Raw genomic sequence first — 25,231 nt, 5'->3', positions numbered from 1 at the left:
TTTCCACAAGGAAAGTGGGAAAAACTGTGCTTTCCTGTGCAACGCCCTAACACGGTCCCTCCTTTTGTGGAGGGACCGTGGCCCTAAGCATGGCTGCATTGTATTCTCTGTAGGAAGCAGGGTCGAGTACTCGGCCGTGTGAGGGCGTTTTCTTGGCTACCCCCGAAAAAAAAAAACGCCTGCCGGAGCGGTCAAAAGTTACCAATGGCCGAATTTTCCCGGTTTTTCTTTCGAAATTCAAATAATAAACTTGCTTTGACGATTTAGCTGATATTCAAGCTATTATTTCCACATATAGCCACTCAGCAGGTCAATTTTTGGATGAAAAGTCTCCACAGGTAGGTACGCTTTGATCCAGTTAAGCCACGAAAAACCGGCCATCTTCCTCAAAGTAATCAGGATCTAAAAAGAGCAAAGCCTTGAATGCCTAAAACTATTTTACTCCAGTGCACTCGTAAGGTCAATGGCCCTGAGTGACCCAATGTAGATCCAAAGTGCAGAAAATGGTTTGTTTTGTTGCTTTGCTTTTTCTCTTTTTCCGATATCGGATGATCCTTTGTGGAGATAAGTTAGTTCACTGTCATGTAGCGTACTTTGGTTACAAAAGGAGAGATTCCGTAAAGAGCGCAGTAGTTGATTTTCAGTTTTCTACCCTGAGCAATGCTCGGGGAGCAATGCTTGGCTCAGTTGAGCTTCCGATTTGAAAGGTTTGTTAGAAATCAGTTTTAGCTCCCAGTATGTTATCCAATGTTATCCAATGTGGAAACTTTATGGAGATTAGTTTAGTTCACTGTAGTGCGGAGTACTGTGGTTATTGTACCTGAGTTTGAGTTTTTCGACATGCAGAAATTCTTGTTAAACGTGAGATTGACATGTGAAAGGTACGTGATAAAAACCGTTTCATACTCCTACGGATGTGTAAAGTGACCGGGTGAGTGGTTATCGTCAGAAAATCATTGTCCCTCTGAAGGAAGCAGGGGGAGTACTCGACTGTGTGAGGGCGTTTTTGGCTAGCCCAAGAAAGAAAAACGTTCGCCGGAGCGGTCAAAAGTTGCTAAAATGGCCGAATTTTCCCGTTTTTTCTCTCGAATTCAAATTAGTATACTTGTTTTGGACTTTTGCCGACATAAAACCACTTAGCAGATCAATTTTTGGATGAAAAGCCTGCAAAGGTATTTAACCTTTAATCCAGTCAAAAATCTACGAGTGTTATATTCTTTGTAGAAGACATTATGCTACGAAACAATCTCGCATCCCAACAAATAAATCTGGACCAAAAATAGCAAAGCCTTGCACGCCTAAATATATTTTACTACAGTGTAATTGTAAGGTCAATGACTCTAAATGACCTCATGTAAATCTAAAGTGCAAAAAATTGTTTGTTTTCTTCCTTTGCCTTTTCTGTCTGAACTTTTTTTCCAATATCGGTGGATCCTTTGTTGAGATGAGTTAGTTCACTGCCATTCAGAGTGTTTTGGTTACAAACGAAGAGATTGCGTAAAGAAAGCAGTAGCTGACTCTTTTGAGTTTTCTAATCTGAGCAATGCTTGGCTAAGTTTAGCCTCCGATTTGAAAGGTTCGTGAAAAATCAGTTTTAGCTCCCAATTTGTTATCTAATGTCTGTGGAAACTTTATGGAGATGAGTTAGTTCACTGTCATGCGGAGTGCTTTGGTAATCATAGTTCGTTCGCAAGGAAAGTTGAACCTGTGTTTGAGTTTTCCGATATGCAGAAATTCTTGTTTAACGTGAGATTAGCATTAAAAAGATATGTGATAAAATCAATCTCATAATCCTACGGATGTGTAAGGTGAGGTGAGTAGCTAGCGTCAGAAAATCATTGTCCCGCTCATGGAAGCAGAGGCGAGTACTCGGTCGTGTGGGGGCGTTTTTGGCTACACTCAAGAAAAAAAACGTCCGCCGTAGCGGTCAAAAGTTGCCACAATGGACGAATTTTCTTTCTAAATTCGAATGATTAAACTTGTTTTGGAGATTAGGTGATATTCAATCATATAATTGACCTCTTTATCGACATACAGCCACCTAGCAGGCCTGAGGTAATTTTGGATGAAAAGCCTGCACAGGTAGGTACAAACTTTAATCCAGTCAAAACTCTTAGAGTGTTACGTTCTTTGTAGAAGACATTATGCAACGAAAAAGCGGACATCTTTCCCAAAGTCCGTAGTCTGCAAGGAAAGTAGTACCTGATTTTGAGTTTCCGACATACAGAGATTCTCGCTAATTTGAGTTTAACATGTTCAAGATAGGTGATATGACGACATCTTCGAGTCTCAGATGGAATGGTACGAATGTTCAATAATGAAAATTGAAATAACTGGATCGTGAAAATTCCCACTCAGACATAGTTACAAATACATGTGATTATTACAACTTTGATGTCGGATAACTAGGATCTGAATCTTAAAATGTTTTTCACAAAACAGAGAAATAATGAAAAATTAGCGTTCCTCTGCCATGTTTAAAACAGTCCCTCCACCACCTGGCGATTGTAGTTTGAGGGATTGTGTTTCAATACCGAGAATTAGAAATGTCCATGGAATGCAATCAGAATCGTTTAGGAAATACTGTGGAATCATTTTGTGTCTAATATATTGAACGAGTCTTTTTCTGAAAACTGAACGTTTCAAACACTCCAAAATGACCACGAAATGACGCCATTTAGTCTGTGTCAGTGGGGATCGCATTCCTTCCTGACCTCCCTAAGCAGTTGGATTGTGTCATCGCAGTGCACTTGCATTGTGCAGTGATGAAAACCAAGGTGAGTTTACTTGGAATTTTGCCAATAATAGTTCAGTTCTAGCATCTTATTTCTTTAATTCTTTAATTCTTTGTTTTGTGTCCAACGTGACTCAAAAGGGGAAAAGGTACGCGTCTAAGCGGCTGAAAAACACACACAAGAAAATTAACACAATGTAATTTGATTGCAGCAAATTGAAAATGTAACAAAATTTTTAATTCAGAAAAGCTAAGCGGTTATGTCCCAAAATTTCCTATTCAAATACACCGTGTGTGTTTTTCATGAAAAGCTAAAAACCTAAGCGGATGGGGACGCAAAACAAAGAATTTAATTACTTTGGCCTTATTTCTCAGACAGAGTAAACATAGCTTCTTTTGCAATCGCCATGACTTCCAGAAGTAATCTTTACTACTGCACTACAGGTTACTTCTATTCCACATTTTTCAAAGTATGAAGATCAGGAACCCTTCTCTCCTTTCCGGTTATTCCCAGAGTTCCTTCGAGCTCTTGGCCTGGCTACAAGATGGCAGCAATACAGCTTAGTTTTTAGAAGACGTCTTGTGTAGAATGTGGCAGGATATCAAAGGTTTGGTCGTGTTTTAATTTCAGTGTCAATGCATCAGCAATGCTATGCGAAGTGGTAGGCATCTAATTTGTTTATATCATACGTTTAGATTATTTTATGTTGATATTATATTTTATTCATTTGTATAGCAAAAAATGCCTTTAAATAAACTGTACTGTTGACGGTTAAGAAAATATGTATCTTTAGTTTTCTTCTTATAGTATTATTATAGACTAGTTTGCCTTTCGTATAAGGAAAAAAAATGTTTGTCAGATAAACGACAAAATGGCAACATCGGATTTGATATGACACCGAAATCTCGCACCCCATGAGGGTGTTACCGCCGGCAGGGAGGGGAAAGGCTGCTCCTAGTCAAATGCCAAACCCTATCTCCAGGTCAAAGCCTGGTAGCCCCAGCACGAGACCGTCAGACGCGCCTGGGAAACGCCTGACTATTGCACACTAAACACGCTGTTGCTCCTCTGTATTTAAATCACCATGTGAACAGCTAAACTCTATCATCAGTTTCTTTCACATTTAGCATTCGACATCAACGTTGAAATTTTGCATAAATCTGCATGGACAATTCGTGCCAAATTTAGCCAAGACCTTACAAACAGCATACCCAACACTGAATTAATTAACACCTTGAATTGACACTTTCAAATGTACTGTATGCACAGTGTACTGATGCGATACATTTTTCTTTTCAAAGATCACGACATCTAAGGAAAGTAAATCTTCTGAACAAGATCACCGTACTGTCTCCTTTCCAATTTCATAATGCGGTTTATACTCCAACGGATGTGTAAAGTGATTGAGTAGTTATTGTCAGAAAATCATTGTCCGTCTACAGGAAGCAGAGTAAAGTACTCGACCGTGTGAGGGCGTATTTTGCTACCCCAAAGAAAAAAAACGTCAGCCGGAGCGGTCAAAATTTGCCAAAAATGGTCTAATTTCCTCTTTTTTCTTTCGAATTAGTAAATTTGATTCAGAGATTTAGCTGATATTCAAGCATATAATTGACCTTTTGCCGACATACAGCCACCTAGCAAGTCAATTTTTGGATGAAAAGCCATCGCAACTCCCAGATGTAGGATGTTCCTAAAATATCTGATTAAAATTCAAGCGTCAATATCTGTGTGACAATGAGAATCTAACACATCGAAACCCGCATTAAAAAGCAGACCTAATTTATGAGAGGAGGCTTTGTCCATAAGCAAAGTGGTAAAAAGTGTGCTTTCCTTTGCAACGCCCTCAGCATGGCTGCATTGGGTTTTTATTAACGGCAGTCACATCGATAGCTTGCCCGATGCCAATCAACAGTTGTTCCGCTGCCCCTGTCTTTTACTGCATCAATGTCAATTCCACGTTTGCTTTCCTTTGGAGCTGTACGTGTCCTTGCTTGGAATCAGTTGCATAGTTGTAGCGATCGCAAGAGGGTGCCAGCTATGCAGAGGTTGTAGATCCGTGTGGGTTACCTATAATAGCGAAATGGCGAAATACCGAAATGAAGAAAAAAAGAATCAGAGAAATTGAGAAATTACTGTAAAATATGCTTGATGCGATGTCAATAATCAACTTCGTCACTTACAATATTAGTATAATTATTGAATGCCATCTTAAATATAGAGCACCTTGACTGGTAGAGATTTTACAGATACTATTTAAACGAGACACTGGATAGTTTCACACTTGCATGTCTCCCTAGAAAGTCGTGAACAAACTCCAGTATTTGTGGATATTGGAGAAGGCATCCTACATATTTTCTAAACCAGATGAAACGAATATTCATACATTGCTGTCTCTCGAGGCTTCCAAATATTAAAATATTAGCCTTTGCCAGATACTGTCGGTAGAATCGTCTCAAATTGTCTCACATTTTCAATTGAGACGATACCGTATCGTCCTTTCTTGACCTCTGAGTATCGACATAGCCACACGTCACAACGTCTATAGTCTATAACCAAATATTATTTGACTACCCCGAAGAAAAAAAGGTCAGTCGGAGCGGTCAAAAGTTGCCAGAATGGCCGAATTTTCCCGGATTTTTTCCGCCCAAAATTCAAATAAATAAACTTGCTTTGACGATTTAGCTGATATTCAAGCTATTTTTTTTACATATAGCCTGTTAGCAGGTCAATTTTTGTGTGAAAAGCCTGCACAGGTAGGTACGCTTTAGTCCAGTCATTAAGCAACGAAACAATCGGCCATCTTCCCTAATCAATCGGGATCAAAATGAGCAAAGCCTTGGATGCCTAACATCTTTTACTCCAGTGTACTTGTAAGGTCAATGGCCCTGAGTGACCCCATGTCGATCCAAAATGCAGAAAATTGTTTGTTTTGTTGCTTCGGCTTTTTCTGTCTGAACTTTTCCCAATATCGGCGGATCCTTTATGGAGATGAGTTAGTTCACTGTCATATAGCGTGCTTTGGTTACAAACGAAGAGATTCCGTAAAGAGTAGTGGCTGATTTTGAGTTATATAACCTAAGCAATGCCTAGCTCAGTTGAACCTCCGATTTGAAAGTTTTGTGGGAAATAAGTTTTAACTCCCAATATGTTATCTAATGTCGGTGGAAACTCTATGGAGATTAGTTAGTTAACTGTAATGCGGAGTACTGTGGTTATCTCTAGTCCGCAAGGAAAGTTTTACCAGAGTTTGAGTTTTCCGACTTGCAGAAATTCTTGTTAAATGTGAGATAGACATGTGAAACATACCGTGACGCGATAAAAACCCTCCTACGGATGTGTAAAGTGAGGTGAATAGTTATCGTCAGAAAATCATTGTCCCTCTGAAGGATGCAGAGTCGAGTACTCGACCGTGCGAGGGCGTTTTTGGCTACCCTAAAGAAAAAACGTCAGCCGGAGCGGTCAAAAGTTGCCAAAATGGCCGAATTTGCCCGTTTTTTTTCCTCTGGAATTCATATTAGTAAACTTGTTTTGGAGATTAAGCTGATATTCAAGCATATAATTGACCTTTTGCCGACATAAAACTAATTAGCAGGTCAATTTTTGGGTGAAAAGCCTGTACAGGTAGGTAACCTTTAATCCAGTCAAAAATCTATGAGTGTTACATTCTTTTAGAAGACATTATGCTACAAAACAATCTCACATCCTCAAATTAATCTGCACCAAAAAAGAGCAAAGCCTTGCATGCCTAAAAATATTTTACTCCCGTTTACTTGTAGGGTCAATGACTTTGAATGACCCAATGTCGATCTAAAGTGCAGAAAATTTTTGTTTTGTTGCTTTGCTCTTGTGCCCTGTCTGAACTTTTTCCGATCCTTTGTAGAGATGAGTTAGTTAACTGTCATGCGGAGTGCTTTAGTAATCTATTCTTCGCAAGGAAAGTTGAACCTGAGTTTGAGTTTTCCAACATGCAGAAATTCTTTTTAAACGTGAGATTGACATGTGAAAGATACGTGATTAAAACCGTTTCATGTATAAAGTGAGGTTATGGTCAGAAAATCATTATCCCTCTGAAGGAAGCAGGGGGAGTACTTCGACCGTGTGAGGGCGTTTTTGGCTAGCCCGAAGAAAGTGTCATATTTCTATAATTTTCTCATTTGCTGTACTTTTACATTAACATGTGAAAGACACGTGATAAAAAACCTCTTCATGCTCCTACGGATGTGTAAAGTGAGATGATCTGAGGAGTTAGTGTCAGAAACTGCTGTCCGTACTCAAGGAGGCAGAGGCGAGTACTAGACCGTGTGAGGGCGTTTTTGGCTACCCCATCCAAAAAATAAGTAGTTTAAACTTGGTTTAGTTTCTTTGCTCTATAAAAAGGGAGATAAGGCAGACTTAAATAATTGGAGACCAATAAGTCTCCTCAATGTAGACTATAAGATTCTTGCAAAAGTAATTGCTAATAGGGTGCGGAAGGTAATTGGCAAAATATGCAGCCCAGATCAGTGTGGATACATCCCCGGGCGGGAGATAGGTGATAATATTGTCTTTACTAGAGATATTATTGAATATGCTAATTTTGCTGATAAACCTCTTATTGTCATAAGTCTTGACCAAACAAAAGCTTTGGACAGGTTAAACAGAGATTTCCTTTTTCAAGTCCTTGACAAATTCAACTTTGGCACTAATTTTATCAAGTGGATAAAAATTCTTTATAATAATACTACATGCAAAATTAAGTGCAATGGCTTTCTTCCCCGCAGTATTCAACTTCATAAGGGTGTGAGACAAGGGTGCCCCTTATCACCGTTACTGTATATTATGGCAGCAGGAGTGCTAGCCAAAAATATTCGTAAAGATGACAGCATATCGGGATTCATAATACCAGACAAACAAGAGGAAAAGTTTTGCAGATGATACAACTCTTTACTTGAGAAATTTGAAAAGCATTACACAGTCGTTGAGAATGTTCAACAAATATGAAAAAGCAACAGGTGCAAAGCTGAACAAAAAGAAATCCAAAGGTTTATGGGCTTGGAGTTTAAAAACCGCACTGATTAGTAGCTAATATGCTGGCTGCATCAAAATTATGGTACCTGGCATCATTTGATCACGTACCTAAGGAAATTATTAATGAAGCAAATAGTAAATTATGGAATTTTATTTGGAGAGGCAAACGAGAAGTTATAAAAAGGGGCATTTTCATTCAAAGATATGATGACTGTGGCAAAAAAGTTGTTGACATTGAAGAAAGAATTAATGCACTTCAATTAAAGTGGCATATGAAATTATTTGAGAAAAATCCAGATAAAGGGACCCCTAAATGGGCCAGCCTATCAAAATATTTCATAGCGAATTATGACAATAAACTGAATAGTGATTATCACTACCTCCATCTCAATTTCAAAGTCAACAACAAACGAACCCCGATGGTGTATGGGATACGTCAAATACCTGGAAGTCACTTAGACTTACAAGAGTGAATTTACCAACATCAAAACGGAATCTTCTTAAAGAAGTTCTGTGGTATAATGACAATATTAAGAATGAAGGAAGTGTCCTCTTTTATGAAAAGTGGTCTAAGAGTGGAATTTTAAGGCTTAAGGACATCTGGAATGATGACAGAAATGACTGGCTTCAACAATGGGAAATAATTGCAAAAATTAGAGGAGGTACAAATAGACATGTACAAGAGAAATTAAGACAGAGTATGAAACACTCCTCAATGCGTTCCAGATTCCCGGAACAAATCATCACTTCAAACATCCACAATGAAGAAAACTATGATACTTTAGACTTAGAGAATTATGGTCTGACAAAAAGTGATGTCAAAACCAAGTCACTTTATTGGAAATTAGTTGATATGAAATGGCATGCATGCAAAGGTCAAATTGGTCAAAAATGGGCTGAGAATCTAAGTCTCACTGACAGTTACAAAGGTACTTTATTCAGTCGTCTTAATTCAACAGGAATTGTCAGCAATTCAGTAAATGGAAGATTTTCCACAGAGGCCTAGTCACAGGAAGCTTGGCCAAAACTTTCAATTTAAGTGATGGGAAATGCCATATTTGTGGCCAAGAAGAAACACTGGAACACATCTTATTTGAGTGTAAATATGTAAAAGAAATCTGGCAGAAATGTATTTCTTTCTTTGTCAGAAAACACAACTTTGATAATAATATCAATGTCAAAAGATTAGCAATCGCAGGAATTGAAAATGATAATAATGTAACATCTGACATTATTTACTGTATTACTTCCTTTGTAAAATATACAGTTTGGAATATTCGACATTCGGGATTAAAGTTTCCCTTCAATCCTATGTCATGCAATTAAAATGTTGTCTCTCCTCATGGATGAATACATTATATTTCACTTATAAGATGATGAACAAAGCTGAGGATTTTATCGCAAAGTTTTCAAGCCTTGTAAGACTTGAAGGAGAAGAATGCATCCTGAATGCATTCATATGATGATCTTTGTAATTAAACAGCTAATTATTTGTTGTTTTAGACAAGACGCATAGTTATTTTAATACATGCACAGTTATGTAGCTTTGTTTTATTTGTGACTATGTTGAAATAAATTTATCTTTTTCAAAAAAAATAAAATAAAATAAGTAGTTATCGTTGTCCCCACAAAAAATGTCCGCCGGAGCGGTCAAAAGTTGCCACAATGGACGAATTTTCCCGTTTCTCTCTCGAAATTCAAATATTTAACTTGCTTTGGAGATTAGGTGATAATAAAGTTTATAATTGACGTTTTTTCGACCGTTTTTGGAGCTTTATGTGTCCTTGCTCGGAATCAGTTGTATGATTGTAGCGATCGCAAGAGGGCGCCAGCTACGCAAATGTACGGGAGTAGCACTGTGTGGGTTAACTATAATGGACGAAATGACGAAATAGCGAAATGAAGACATAAAGAATCTAAAAAATTGAGAAATTACAGTAAAATATGCTTGATACGATCTTAATAACCAACTTTGTCGCTCACAATATTAGAAGACCTTCAATATTACTGAACGACATTTTGAATAAAGAGCAGCCAGTTTCTATTATAACGAGACACTGGTTAGTTTTCGTACCTGCACGTCTCCCGAAAGTCGTGAGCAAACTCCGGTATTTGCGGACATTTCCGGTGGCATTCTACATTTTCTGAAAATGGATGAAATGAATATTCAAACATTGCTGTCTCCCGAGGCTTCAAAATATTAAAATATTAGGCTGCGTTCACAAAAAAATGGTGGGGGAAGGGGGGGGGGAGGAATCGCAATTGAAATCTTATTTTTTCCAGATCCCCTCCATACCTTCTAAAAATTTTCAAGCCTCCCCGTCTGTATGATAAAAAATTTTCAAGTCCCCCAAATTATCATATAGCCGCATATTTATTGAGAATGCACGCATAGAAAAATAAACATGTATGCGTAGTTCTGCTCGCAGATGTTCGACACTACCTCTTATCAGCAGTTTGTATAGCCATATTCCTAGGGCAAATTCTTAACATGATTCATTTTTAAATGCATCAGCGGACTTTTCGGATTTACCAGTCTAAGCTGATTTCCAGCTCTGGGCAGGTCAATGGCACCTGCTGAAAAGCACACAAAGTGACAATCATGAGAGAGTGTGCAAATTGTGAATTCCTGGTGAATTCCTTCCAAAATTGTGAAAAACTGAGCACAGAGACCTACCGAATTTTTTTTTCTTCAAAAGTACAAGACTTAGATGCTACTTATTTTTACAAAATGACAATACTGAAAGGTCAAAGAATTACACCAATAAACGTTTTAATTTCAGAAACTTTGCTGGTAATTGTGGCAAATTTGAGCAAAAATAAATAATTCCATTTAGTCACACATTTGTCATGAATTTAGAGTCTTTACTGTTCAAAGTTTTACTTTTGTGTTATTGTGCGATGAGATGAGAAAAATTTCACTTGAAACTTGAATGGTATTATATATTGATTCTAAGTGATTTTCGTGAAAAACTGTGACTTTTCATCGTACATTTGAAGAAAATAAAGCATGGTAACCCCATCTTTTTTCTCCAATATTTGATTATTCTCATATGCCAGAATTCAAAAATCCCTGGTAACTGTTAAGTCTCCAGGTCTTCCATGTGTTGCTCTCTGGCCTGATCTTGTGTACCGGTATGTTTCACTGTCACATAAGTGTCTTCAACTACATCAGAGTCAGAGCTATCACTGTCACTGCCGGTATGCAGTGACAATGCCCGTAGGCAGTAGCAGGGGAGTAGCTGTTACAGTATTAACTTTGATAATTTTGACAATATTTTTGTCTAGTTTATACAACTGCGTTCTTGTACTATATTCCCTTCACCATAATGAGCTGTCCAGTATTCAGCCTGCAAACACAGCCTGTATAGGTGTACCATGCGCTTATATAATTGACAAATGACTTTAAATCTTGTCTATAATGCAATTATCACCAATATTTATACAGGCTTTGTTGACAAACTGAAGATTGTGTGTTTCAGTATGCTGCAGAGAGACAGCAAGAACCTGTATTTGATACATTGGATAGAAATATTGTAAAGAATATCAACAGTTGTAACTTGTGCCCCGTTACAAGGCCAACTTGTTGTTTCTACGAAAATCGACAAAATGGTTCTAGATTTTGTTCAATTGTTACTTACATTAGAAAAATTGGATGACATCAAAATGTTTGGAACCAAAATATCTTCAGACCCCTACCCATTGGCAGAGCAAAACTTTCAAGTCTTCCTCTACTACCCCGAGAAATTTCGAATCCCCCGAATTCCCCAGCTCCCCTCACAATTTATTGTGAACGCAGCCTTAACCTTGCCATATACTGTTGGTAGACGATATCGTACAGTCCTTTCTTGACCTCTGAGTCTTTACACACAACACGTCACAACTTCCATAGTCTATTACCAAATAGTATTTGACATGTCGTTCAGACGACATTTAGTATCGTCCGTTGGAGATATCAGATTTACAACTACTAATCTAGGTGTCCTACGTTTATCGGCAACAAATATACAGTTCCAAGACAACCCACATTTTTCAAAGTATAAAGATCAGCAACCCTTCTTCCCTTGCTGGTTATTCCCGGAGTTTTTTCGAGCTGTTGGCCTGGCTAGAAGATGGCAGCAATACAATTTAGTTTTTAGAAGAGGTCTTGAGTAGAATGTGGCAGGATATCAAAGGTTTGGTCGTGTTTTAATTTCAGTGTCAATGCATCGACAATGCTATACGAAGTGATAGGCATCTAATTTGTTTATATCATAAGTTTAGATTATTTTATGTTGATATTATATTTTATTCATATGTATAGCAAAAAGCCTACAAATCAACTTTACTGTAGACGGTTAAGAAAATATGTGTCTTTAATTTTCTTCTTATAGTATTATTCAATCTTCTTCTTATAGTTTTATTATACACTAGTTTGCCTTTCGTAAGCAAAAAACAAATGTTTGTCAGACAAACGACAAAATTGCAACATCGGATGTGATATTACACCGAAATCTCGCACCCCATGAGGGTGTTACCGCCGGCAGGGAGGGGAAAGGCTGCTCCTAGTCAAATGCCAAACCCCATCTCCAGGTTAAAGCCTGGTAGCCCCAGCACGAGACCGTCAGACGCGCCTGGGAAACGCCTGACTATTGCACAATAAACACTTTCTTGCTCATCTGTATTTCAATCATCATGTGAACAGCTAAACTCTATCATCAGTTTCTTTGACATTTAGCATTCGACATCAACATTGAACTTTTGCATAAATCTGCATGGACAATTAGGGCCAAATTTAGCCAAGACCTTACGCACAGCATACTTAACACCGAATTAATTAACACCTTCAACTGACACTTTCAAATGTTTCACTGTATGTACTGTGCAGTGAAACTACGTTTTTCTTTTCAAAGATCACGACACCAAAGCAAAGTAAATCTTCTGAACAAGATCACCTACTGTCACCTTTCCATTTTCATAATGCGCTAGACACTATCAATTGTGCCAATCGTTTTATTTCATCTGTTCTCGAAAGATTAATAATTTGAAATGTATTTTTGTGAGGACCGAGCGTCGATTGAATCCTCTACAGTCAGAAATAACTGCACACAAGCACAATTGGCTCATATATAAAGTATGTCCTTGGAAAAATAAAAATAAAGTTAACAAAAATATAAACACAAAGAGCAAATGAAATAAAATAGTCACTCTTGTGACTTGCGAAAAACAAAATAACCAAAGGTTGTCGTTAGAATTGATCTAGACTGTAAGTCACACCATTAGATATCATGATTGCTTCTCTACTTTTTTATGCATTATGATCAATGTTTTATTCTTCACATGTTATTCTTCGTTTACATCACCTCCCACTCAAATAGCTAGCCAGTCCCATGACTCTAGGATCATTGCTTTTCACAAGGGATGCGTCAGCAATTACAGGTGTGACTGGGAATGGGGAGAGTCTTTTTCAAACCTGGCCAGGCCGGCTACACTTAGACAGATATACGGATAGCGATTTCTACTCCTGCATGTCGTATTTAAATTTAATTCAGAGATTTAGACGCTCATAATTGTGCTGAATGGCAGTGTACATAAAAAACATTACTTATATTCACATTTTATTTAGCAATGGACATGCACACTCCATTTACCTCTGATGAACTGTTGAATATTGAATTTTGCCAAAATTTTGTTTGGGCATCAGAGCAAATACTACTTAACTCTCTATGGGCTGATAGTTCAAGCACCAGGGCATCGCACCTACCTTTCGAGAATAAATAGCAAAATATATGACGACATCTTCGAGCCCCAGACGGAATAGTACGAATGTTTAATAATGAAAAATGCAACCGAATGATGAAACTAGTGGCTGTTATGATGCATTTTAGGCAAGTATGAGCCCGTGTCGAAATTCCAAACCACACTGATCCCCCTATTTGGCATTTCAAAAACATTGTGACACCCCCGATGAATCCACTCCCTCCGGCCGAAGAAACTGTCCAGTCTCTAAAACATATGGAATCCATGAACGAATAACGTGCCTTTGTCATGTTTAGTTCCATCACAGTCCCTCCACCACTAGGTGATGGAGTTCGAGGGATTGTTTCATGGAATGCGAACAAAAACGGTTGGGACTTATTTTTATGACTAAAGTTAAGAATACTCAGCGAGCCAGAAGTAACTATTTTTGCAACCTTACCCTTAAGACTTCGAAAATCTTTTCGCATATCATTTGATCTAGATCTGATCAAATGAGGAAAGGGGAATGTCTGTACCCAGACAAATCGTGGCATAGGATTATGTTGTACCATGGAACTTTGATGAATGAGAGATAAAAATCATGATTAACTTCAATTTATATAACAGACTATTGAAATGTTAAAAATAAATCCTACGTGCTTTAAAGCATATTTCAAGCGCCGCGTGCCAAATTTCACGATTCACGTTCTGCAGTTTAAGCTAGAAACAGATCATCAGTGCTTTTTTCACTCCAATTTACTTTACATATTACTACACTGATAAATCACCTTTAAGTATTATACAGCGCCTTCTATATGAATGAAGTGGTGACCTGCGATATGTGTGTTTACGAATTTTAAATGCAGCAGCCTAGGTTATTATACTAAGGGATTTGATAGAAATTACAAGAAGGGAGGGCCGGTGTTTTGGAAAATGACGCTGCACGTAAAACAGTGACCCTTCAAAAATATTCGCAAGAAAAACGTGACCCTCCCTAATTTCCATGGGCAAAAAACAGTAACCCTCCCCCTGCGTGTCACAGCCAATATCAATAATATTTTATTTGATATATAATTAACAAGGTTCAGGATGCGACACTATTAGCAGCTTCATCCTACCAAATATGAAGGCTGTAGATCTCGTAGTTACTGATTTAAAAGCATACTGGTATTTGTAAAATCGAGGTGAAAGGTCATCTGGTCACGTGACATTTTTACAGAAAACTTTGCTCAAATAATCATCCTGTTCACCAAAAATCAGACAGCTGATAGAATTATAGCACAAGTCTCCTTCCGTATGTGTCTAGGAATAAGTGAGTCACCTGCTGACAAGAACTGGTCGGCGATGGTGTGTGGTATCGTTAGGGAATGAATGTAAAATGTTACATCCATGCCAAGTCCAAGTGTAAAAGACAGCCTCTCAATAAATATCTTCCCATGATATCAATACAGAGCATGCATGATAAACCAGTACCAAATCCTGGTAAAATATTGCCATTGTATTTACAAGTATCAGACGGTAGATCGACCCGAAATGTACGGAACTCCTCTCCAAGTGCAGACACAGGAGCAGATTCCTCCTCATTAACGACTGACCCCATTTTCACCCATTTGCATGCCCACCATTTCAGCATTTATTTACATCCGAAGATTGCCTAGCACATGAAACAGCCTGTGGAGTAAACATTACAAGCTGTATTGAGGATAGTCTTGCTCGTGTGCCATATGACGGTTCACTTAGTCTACAACAAAAATGTCCCACTTCATCATGCATCACACACTTCATGCAGACTTGTTCAATTACAGCTGCCATGTCACTGATTAAAAATAAACCCAACCTCTATAAAAATGTCATTTTATTTTGACTAATATACAAATACTATACATTTATTGTTCAATCAATGAATAATGTAATTACAATCTACTAATCACATTATGCATTTACACAATAGTTATATTTAATAAATAATTTATTATTTCTGACAAAATTTGTACCAAATAGTGTAAACAATATAAAAAGGAGATTAATGCACAAAGTCATACAATAGAAAATGATAGAACTTATACAAAACAGCCAAGTTAGTGATTTGTGTTTTTATTGACCTAAGTTTTTGATAAGTGCAATTAATAATTAGCCATGTTGCAATATTTACAAAGTATGTGATATTTACAAAGATTACATCAGAGTGATTGGGAATAGTAATGGAGATACTACTGTTACATACTACTATACCAATACTTCATAACAGCCCAACCTTTGCTGATCAAAGTAATCTTTCATTTACCCATGCTATTGAATGGACGAACATACCTTCAATTCACTAATTTTTTTATACGTTCAAGAAATGGTGTTCTGATGGCCACACTGTCAACTGTAGTGGTGCGTTGACAGTTTTGTCATAAAAATTTGGTACAGTCCCCATTGTTTTCTTTGGCAACGTTGGACCTGTTTCAGAGCACAACAGGGTCTGTACCGGTTCTGTGACTTTCCTTTTGCCCTTGATGATGTCATAAATAAAAATGAGTTTCACAACAAATCGACAGGACACTGGCAAGAAAATAGTCCAAACATGCATACAAGTGCAAGCGATCAGAGAAATATGACAAGGCAAGTAAATAATCTTTTTCGTGATCACAGAATATGTGCATGCAAGTGGTCCATATCTTTTAAAATGACATCAGTTCTGGTACATGTGGAACATGGATGAGTACTATCACAGGGAGAGTCATGGCTCAGTGTTTCAAATCTTCTTGAAGGTCTGTGAATGCCTTAGTAACACGGTTTATCTTTTCCTCCATCGCTCTCTTACTGTTTGCCGTCTCCACCAGTAACTGTCTCATTTCCTCTTCAACTTCTAGTACCTGTAAGTCATGGTATGGGAAATTGTCAAATGTCTGAAAACAGTTCAACAATGCTAAAACCACATGTGTCAAGTGTCTTGGATATTGTTCATTGCTGCAAAGCTGAAAGTAAACAATAATATGCAAAACCTAAACGTAAATTCTGGAGATAAGCAGAATACTAAAGTTTGGAAAAGTGACTTCAGACTTACTATAACATTCACAGGCAAGGCAGTTTTCTTGCTCTGCAAGCAGACAGTGAACACCAATATATAATAGTTTGCTTTACAATTTGTGGTTTTCAACCATAAAACTGCACATTGGCGACCAAATAGTATTTTTTTTCATGATTCATGTATGGGTAACTTATAAAAATCTCTGACACTTACCCTCTGGTTTGCGTCTTCAATTTCCTGTTGCTTTTCCCGATGTAACTGCTCCATTTGGTCTTCATGGCTTCTCTGTGCTGCTTCCAATTGTTTACGGAATGCATTGTCAATGGACTGCAACCTTTCTGCAGACGTTCTGTAAACATAATAAATGTGGAAATATTTTTGGGGGCGGGTTCTGTAAACTTTTTTAATGTCTCAAAACAATCATGCACTGCAATGTATTTTTTTCAATCAAAATTCATTACCGACATGAATTAGATTGCAAAGTAGCCAAAATGGCATACATCTAACAAATGGGAAAGAATTGGTAATTTCTTCAAAAAGGGATGTTAGGCCAAAAAATAATAGGTTTGTTTCTGGTCATTGACACGTGGCAAAAATGATGCAGCGACGCAATTTTTTTCAATTTTTTAATTTTTGGTGGAATTTGATACATTTTTCCCTTTTTTCCATAGGGCTAAACGAAAAACGGGAAAAAAGAGTTGATGCGCACACTTTGAAGTGATGCGGGCGGTGACCAGAAACAAATCAATTTTTTTTGGCCTTACATTACTGCACTGGATAAAATGTCAGCTGCTCAACAGATTGAATATATCATGTTGCAATACTTAACTGAATAACCTACACATGTTTGACAGATTATGAAGCGACAATTGATACATTCTTTTTGTTGTCAGAAATTGATTAGACGAATCTTGTTGGCTTAGATTTACTGCAATCCTTCACAAAGTATTGGCAGATCAGTTCAGATTTATTAACATCGATATAAAGCAATGTGATAGGGCTGTTGATGTCACCAGTATTTGGAGAAACTCACTTCTCATCAGCAATGGCTTTATCTCTCTCCTCTTTCAGTGTCCTCTCTTTTGATTCGTAATTCTCCTTGACTTTCTTCACCTGAGTTTCCAGAGTTCCAATCAGCTCAGCTCTCTCTTTCCACTTCTTGTCCAATGCCCTGAAAAAACCATTGGAAAACAATGACGAAAATAAAAGGTGCAACCGACATGACTTTTAAAGGTATACAGTCACCTGTGATCTAAATATGCCCTATATGGTCAAAGGGGCGTTCCTTTGTATTCAAAATGTCTATGTGAGGGCGCTGGTTTTAAAAAGCGGCCACCCGCTTACAATCTGTGATTGGTTAGATTTTCTCTTTCAATGGTAACTGTGGCAAAATTGGAACAGGTGACAGTATACCTTTAACCCTTTCACCCAATGGTTTAGCCCAAACCCATTGTTATGAATGGTTCATGTAGATTTGTTCACAAGGTTAGAGGTATATTTCTGAGACTGAAATGAAACCTGAGGGATTGTGAAAGGAGCAGCTTTCATTTCACAGGATTAAACTCTCCTTTATCAGCTCAATATTTTCTACCATTCATTTCCTGATAACACTGAATCTATATCATTTTTAGGTTCAAATGTCAAATTAGCTTCCCTGTTTCCCTGTAATCTTGATACAAAACATTCCCCTACAGAACTTGTTTTCTCACTTGTGAGCCTGTCTGCTATCATCCAGTTCTGACTGTAACTCAGATACTTGTTGTTTCAACTGTTCCTTTCTCTCTGTCAGTCTCTCAATTCCATCCTGCAGTTCCTGATTGGCTGTTTTCTCATCTCCAAGTTGTTCTTCCAGAGTCTTCTGTATCTTCAGGGATTCTTCCCGGGCATCTCGGACTTCACTGTCTCTTTCTACAAGACCCTAAAGATTAAAGAAAGGCGACTGAAAATGTCTTGTTTTGATTTTGTGACAACTGGCAGAATCAAACATGAGATTACACCTAACTAGGCAGTTCAAATTTCATGCTCTTATTTGATATATTTTACAAGAACATCCCTACTGCAGCAGACAGTCTCTTTTTTTCATAGAGAACAACATTCTACATGAACTTGTGAAATCATCACAGGGAAGGGGTATACTACTTGTATATCATTTCATTTCTTTCACTGTATTGGTATCTTTTGCTCATACTATCCCTGCTAAAACCTTATAATAGGTGAAGTCATTCAAAATTAGCATAAAAAGTCGGAGCATTCATAAGATCTCTGTGACACTGCTGTGAAATACACTTTCACTATTAGGCTAAGTCACTACAAGTCACTGTGTTTATATATTAGCCAGACAAGTTAGTGAAAATGAGACATAGGTGTGTTTTCCATTTATTCTTCACATCATCTATTAAAATACACTATACGGGGCATGTACGTTTTACTATATTTTTCACAAACTTGACTAAATGATGATAAATTGACCTGTAAGTGAAATACTCAATGGCAGAGGATAAATAAGGAAAACAGCTTGTTGAGCGAGTGGTACATGAGTTTTGTTACTGATGGTAAGTATTACGAAAAGTCTATCTTTCCCTGAGATATGTGTGGTTAGCATACACCACTTACCTCTTTCAAGTTCCTGATGGTATCAGTCTGATCTTCAATCATTTTGCTCTTGATTCTCAAAGCATCCTGATCTCTCTCTTCCTGTTTCTTCAAAGCAGCAACCTCCGCAGTAAGGGCGTCTATTCTGGCTTCAAGACGACCTCTGTCTTGAGCCAGGTTAGCACCTATACGCAATGGGCAAAAATAAATAAACTTTTATTTCTTATGGAGGTGGACAAACATGGGAGGGGGAAAGCAATCAGGTTGGGAAGAGGAAAGGGATGGAGAGGACGTGCGCATGCAAGAATACAGAGAGTAGCGAAAGGGAGCAGATTTAGAGATTATTAATGTACGGGTGCAGTACGTCAAGTGTTGCTGATATTGGCACATTTTAGACAATATTCTCATGTACCTGGCTTCTTTGCTCAACTCAAAGGATCTTTACACTGACTAGTACTGTGCTAAGAGATGCAGCAGTACTGTAATGCTGTTACAGTAATGAAATATGGACACCATTCACAATTTTACCCTTTCACAAAACACATCGATAACATATGCTATCAGACTTATCATGGACAAGAAAGATTAATAGCAACTTCTCATAGTAAATCACTTCACAAATTACATTGAATTATTTAGATGGAATCAAAATACCAAGAAATTGCATGATCACTAAAGCTAAAAAGTAAGATAAACATAGCATTTTTTCGCACCTTGATTTGCTAATTCCTGACTCCATAATCTCTTCTCAGCTCTCAGACCTTCAATGAGTGATTCCTGAGCTGTGATCTGTGACTGGAGTTTGCTTTTGTCTTGTTTCAACATCTCCATTTGAACCATTCTCCTCCTTGCCTCGTCCAAGTGAGCTTCCACGGTTTGAAGACGTTCCTGAAGAGAGGTGAACAACAAAGTGTATAAATGGAAGCTTTGAGCAGCGGCAGATGAAGTTGACATACGGCCTATGCTTGAAGACATTTGATAGATATGTTTTCTTTCTACCAAACACTGAAACTATAGAGGCTGGTTCTGTCCATTGATTGCCCGATGTATATGATTTGCTGTGTCACTTGAAAAATTTTAATATAGACCTTCACAAACTGACATTGACATCAGAACTACACATGCACTTTGTTAGAAGATGACAGTAGTAACAGATTAGTCCTACGGTTAACAAAGATTAACACTAATAAAATTTCGTCAAGTTATAGATTACTCATAGAGCATTTTTGTATCACAGTGTCTCACTGAACTACATGTCATATACCGGTATTACACATAATAAAGATTCTCAAATTGGGAATTTTGATTTGAACTAACCACATACAGTGTACATGGTGTCATGTTACTTTGAAATCTGGTTTTTGCCATCTCAAAACAGACAAACGAAGACATATTTTTATTCAGAAAGTGAGTGTAAGTTAATGTTGTGTGAAAATACCTAATATTTGAGAAATGTGTAAACCCTGAAGAGAATTTGAATACACCAACCTTTGCCTCTGTCAATGCTTCCTGTTTAGACTTGGACAACTCAGTTAGTCTGCCTTTCTGCTCTTTGACCATCTGAAAGAAAAAAGCAAAAACAGAACACCTTTCAATACTAAATGAAAAGGTCACTTCAACAGATCTGACTGTATTGTTGAAACACTACTGTGTGAACAGGCACAAGTTGAAAACAGAATTAAATTTGAGATGGGAACAGTATTGTCATGAAGAAAAGACGAAATAATTCTTGTCCATGATTTTGGAAAAGACTACCCTTTGCAAAGGTATATGTTTTTAGTATGTCATTTAGGATCAGAAGATTAAGAGATAGCTTTTTCACTTTAAAACTGACATTTCATCTCATCTCAGATGTTGTTATAGTTGGCATGGCAACATGATTTGCATCTTACAAAAGTTTTTTGAAGTAGTTGAAGAATTCATTCTTTCAATTGGTTCTGTTGTTTTTTAATTTAATACTTCGCTTTCAGTGAAATTGATGTTTTAACACATGACTTACAGCCGTGAGCTCAGTCACCAGATTTGTTGCCTTTTTCTCCTTCTCTGTTGCCATGACGAGTGACTGTTTGTGCGTCGCTGCTTCCTGTGATGTTCTCTCAAACGCTTCCTGTACCTGTGATGTAAAAATGGTTAGAATGAAGGCATGTTTTGAAGAGATTCAGTCACTGGCTTAGATTGAAAGATCTGTCACTAGAGGGCGCTCTCTATGCTCCAGTGCCATGCCCCTGATGACAGATCTTTCAGTCTATCACTGCCTCTAGTTACAATGTAATACTCATCAGTAAGTTACATTCTTTCCCATGTACAAACCGCAAATTAGAAAATTCTTTTGTCAAATATTTTATTGTAGGCAGATATTGTACATGTCCTGTTTAAGAATAATATCATATAGCAAGCATACTGTGAATCTCATGGGAATGCGATATTGATTTATTGGTTTGGCAATATACAGTGGACCCTCGCTAAGTTGCGCCTCAATAGAAGAAGAAACAGCATCAGACGAGTAACACCAAGTTTTTCCTATCCCGTTGACCTTTAAGCATTGTGACAATTATTTTGAGAGAATGAACATGGACACATGCGATGAACATAATTTACTGAGATTCTTTATTTTTCAATTAATTTGAGCTTGTAAAATTTGTTGACACTACTCAATGAGATGTGTGTTAATTGTCACTTATATTTGCAATTTAACAAAATAAAATTAAACGGAGAAATGTATGTTTCTATTGTTGTCATAGACACAATGGGAGACAGTAGTTCCTACCTTTTGCAATGCCGCTAGCTAAGTCACAATTTTGGCAATGGACCCCGTCACCAGCGACTTAGCGAGGGTCCACTGTAATATCATATCTCTCTCAATATACAAGTATGTATGAAGCTTCTGGTATGACAGGTATTTTGTGAAGCAACCATATTGTCTGTCATGATTCAAAAAGTAATTATTTGGTAAAAATCAGCAAATGCATTGCAGATGTGGACAGTGAATGTGAATGCAGTCACTGTACTGCCTTACCTCTCTGAATCTGTTGGCTTCAATCTGTAAGGCCATTCTGAACTCATCCTCTAGGTCTTCGTATTGTTTGGTTAAAACATTGATTCTTTGTGAGGCAGAAACAAAAGACAGTGATGTCATCATGACAGAAATGAAGAGGTGTGTCACACAGTGTCCTACTGAGTGGCAGGATATGACACAGTGTCACATGATATGTTGCCAAGACTTTGTTGATTCTTTCTCTTCCCTTGGTATGCTTTACTTCTTGCAGTTGTGTTCTAACCAAACCATAAAAATGTTGATAACATATGTGTAGAACACAAATACTTGTAACTCTCTTAAGGTAGAACGCATCTCAGTGACAGATACTTGGACTCTCAAATTTCTACAATTCCTTTCTGATCTAGTACTTGTGGGGGCTCATTTTAAAGATTTTGGAGTAAGACAAACTTTTACCATCTTTTTTTTCGAAAATGCAAAATTCAATTTTCCCCATAGACTTAACACAGGAATGGTGGCCATTTTGAATTGCAAATATCGCAAAATGTTGGGTCATTTGTTTCCCTAGTTCAAAACTTTGCACAGTGACCCCTGATTTTATTGTTTGATTTGGTAAGAGAATGGTTGAAAGTTTCATTCGGAAAAGTTTGAGCAAAAGTTAAAGTCTATCACTTTCGAGATGCATACTCCCTTGAGTTGCAAAATTTTAGAAATTCTGACCACACAAAGTAGTGAGTGAAAATTCTAATTATCCTTGACAAGGTCTTGACAGACAGTTATAATTCTGATCAAATTCTTTCTTCTTTCAAGATTGTAGTAAGTGCCACCTCTTCATAACAAAAAAATCACCACAATGTCATCATTGGAAATCAGGACCTTTCTGGGAAGATCAGTGACTACATGTATTTACTAACCTTTCTTGGTACAACTTGACATCTACTTCATGTCTTTCCTTCTCTTTCTCCACAGCTTTGATCATGACGTCTTGGATTTCCTTGCTGTCCAAGCTGTACCTGTTCTGCTGACTTTCTCTGTCAACATCAGAATGCACAGATGAGGTCAATATCACATTGAACACGATGGTACACTGGTGCAGGATTTGTCTCCATTAACATGTACAATGCAGTGTGTTATGGGTGAATATCAGTTATGAAATGTTGTTATATAACTAATCGTACATGAACATCTCTGTGTGTCAGAAAGTCATAAGAGAAAATGAAAGAAAAGTTTTTATGTCTTCATGATGGTGAGATATTACTGTACTACTGTGATCCATTCTAGAAATCATCCCAGCAGACGTACTGCTACGCTGTCCGGAAAAACTTTGTTCTTGCCGAACCCTTAATGCTAAGAGTTATGTGCCTTACTGTGTAATGTATGGTATGATATTATGCATGACTGCGAATGAGGTGTGTTATAAAACACATATTGACTGGCCATGTGGGTAACCGAATGCTTCTGTAACCCCTCGGGCCTTTGAGGCACCCCCCAAAAATAGACTGTTTCCCTGAGGCCTCAGGCCTCAGGCAACAGTCTGTTTTTTTGGGCGGACTCACAGTCCCTCAGGGTGCAGACGTATGCTGTTACCCTAATGGATAGTCAATATATGTGAATACTGTTTACTTCAAAGGTAACATTTGATCTGTGATGACTCCTGACCTTTGACCTGACTATAACAGTAAATTTTATGATAATGCTTACCTGTGTTCTTGTTCTCTTATGGCCAGTAATTCTTGCAGTTGTTGTATTTTATCTTCGTGTCTTTTCACCATATTTCTCAGTAATTCCACTTCTCTGTTGGCAGCTGCTGCTCTCATTTGATATTCCTGGCTTTTCTTAACCTGACATGGAAGTTTTCAGAAAATGATCTCAATAAACAGTATTTTCACAGTGACATTTGTCCCGAACTCTTCATAGATATGTGTAGGCTGATTGTCACCAGCAGTATTATCCAGGCAACCATATGGTACATATATATATATATATATATTATATATATATATATATATATATATATATATATATATATATATATATATATATATATATATATATATATATATATATATATATATATATATATATATGTATGAATATATGGGATATAAATACACAGCTGTACCAAAATCACTTTCACTGAGGAACCAAAGAAGTGAATAATTATTATATCAAAACTTGTTCTTCAGTAAATAATTGAAGGTTGCTCCAAAAGTACCAAACATAGGATGGAACCTGATCTTTCCAAATACAGGAGTTCAAAGATATCTTCTATGTTGTGAAAAAGATGTACCGGTAAACAAGACATGATTATACCTCATGTGCTTGTTGTTGAATTCTCTCAGTCTCAGCTTTGGCAGCAGTGGTTTCCATTGCTCTCAGAGCTCGTCTCTGGTCTTCCTCAGATTGCTGGCAGGCTTCATACTTCTCTGTCAATTCTACCAGGTGTGTCTGTAATTAAATGATTATAGGTGGTTACAGTTAAATTGGAAATATCTTCCATGTTACACTTTACTTGTAGAACATGGGTGGTTGGCGAACTTCTCCATATAAAGACGCTTTGGTACATCTAGTTGATCACTGGTTACATGAATGAAGTGACCAAAGCAACATTTCATGGCTTATCAGCCCCAAAGAAAACACTGAGCTTTTTGCTTTATATTGACTTCTAACGTTATTTGCATTCTTGTGTGTCTCCAACTTTCCATCAGACTATTAGTCTCTTCGATGCAAACTCTTTTCAGCAAACTATAGACCCTCATGGGTCTACAAGCAAACTAACATACATGTACTGTACTTATCTGTTAGAGCCAAGCAGACTAATCTCATGATCTTTCTAACATTGAGGTGTTTAACTAGATACATAAGTCAATGAGAAGGGTTGGAATTTTTGAACTAAAACTACCATAAAAACTCTATTATAAAATTAGAAATATTTCAGATCATTATTATTTTAAATCATCTTGTTAACAAAATATCAAGCTCTAAAAAGGAAAACTGCTGTGATGCAACGAAGAAATTCAAGATATTTCACCTCTAATTCTTCCACTTTATTCTCTAACTTTGTCTTGGCTTCTTTCTCATTCATCAGTGCATGTTTGAGTCTGGTTGTGGCTTCTATGGCAACACCCTGCAGATCACGCTCTTCAGTAGCTACAAATAACAAAAACA

General features: G+C 37.4%; 1 protein-coding gene across 1 annotated transcript in view; it reads right to left on the bottom strand.

The window, feature by feature from the left end:
* Window positions 1-15,401: 15,401 nt before the first annotated feature.
* Window positions 15,402-25,231, bottom strand: part of LOC139148584 (leucine-rich repeat and coiled-coil domain-containing protein 1-like) — a 35,782-nt gene continuing 25,952 nt past the window's right edge. The window contains exons 12-24 of the mRNA XM_070720069.1: window positions 25,095-25,190; window positions 24,377-24,511; window positions 23,765-23,904; window positions 22,978-23,094; window positions 22,085-22,169; window positions 21,068-21,181; window positions 20,557-20,628; window positions 19,782-19,956; window positions 19,090-19,253; window positions 18,186-18,394; window positions 17,510-17,647; window positions 16,690-16,825; window positions 15,402-16,321 (exon numbers count right to left, since the gene is read on the bottom strand). Coding sequence (XP_070576170.1) covers window positions 16,193-16,321; window positions 16,690-16,825; window positions 17,510-17,647; window positions 18,186-18,394; window positions 19,090-19,253; window positions 19,782-19,956; window positions 20,557-20,628; window positions 21,068-21,181; window positions 22,085-22,169; window positions 22,978-23,094; window positions 23,765-23,904; window positions 24,377-24,511; window positions 25,095-25,190 — 1,710 coding nt within the window. The 3' untranslated portion in view covers window positions 15,402-16,192. The remainder of the gene's footprint in view (window positions 16,322-16,689; window positions 16,826-17,509; window positions 17,648-18,185; window positions 18,395-19,089; window positions 19,254-19,781; window positions 19,957-20,556; window positions 20,629-21,067; window positions 21,182-22,084; window positions 22,170-22,977; window positions 23,095-23,764; window positions 23,905-24,376; window positions 24,512-25,094; window positions 25,191-25,231) is intronic.

The sequence above is a fragment of the Ptychodera flava genome, chromosome 13, assembly GCF_041260155.1.
Source record: "Ptychodera flava strain L36383 chromosome 13, AS_Pfla_20210202, whole genome shotgun sequence".
Taxonomy (NCBI): Eukaryota; Metazoa; Hemichordata; class Enteropneusta; family Ptychoderidae; genus Ptychodera; species Ptychodera flava.
This window is presented reverse-complemented; position numbering and strand designations above follow the sequence as displayed.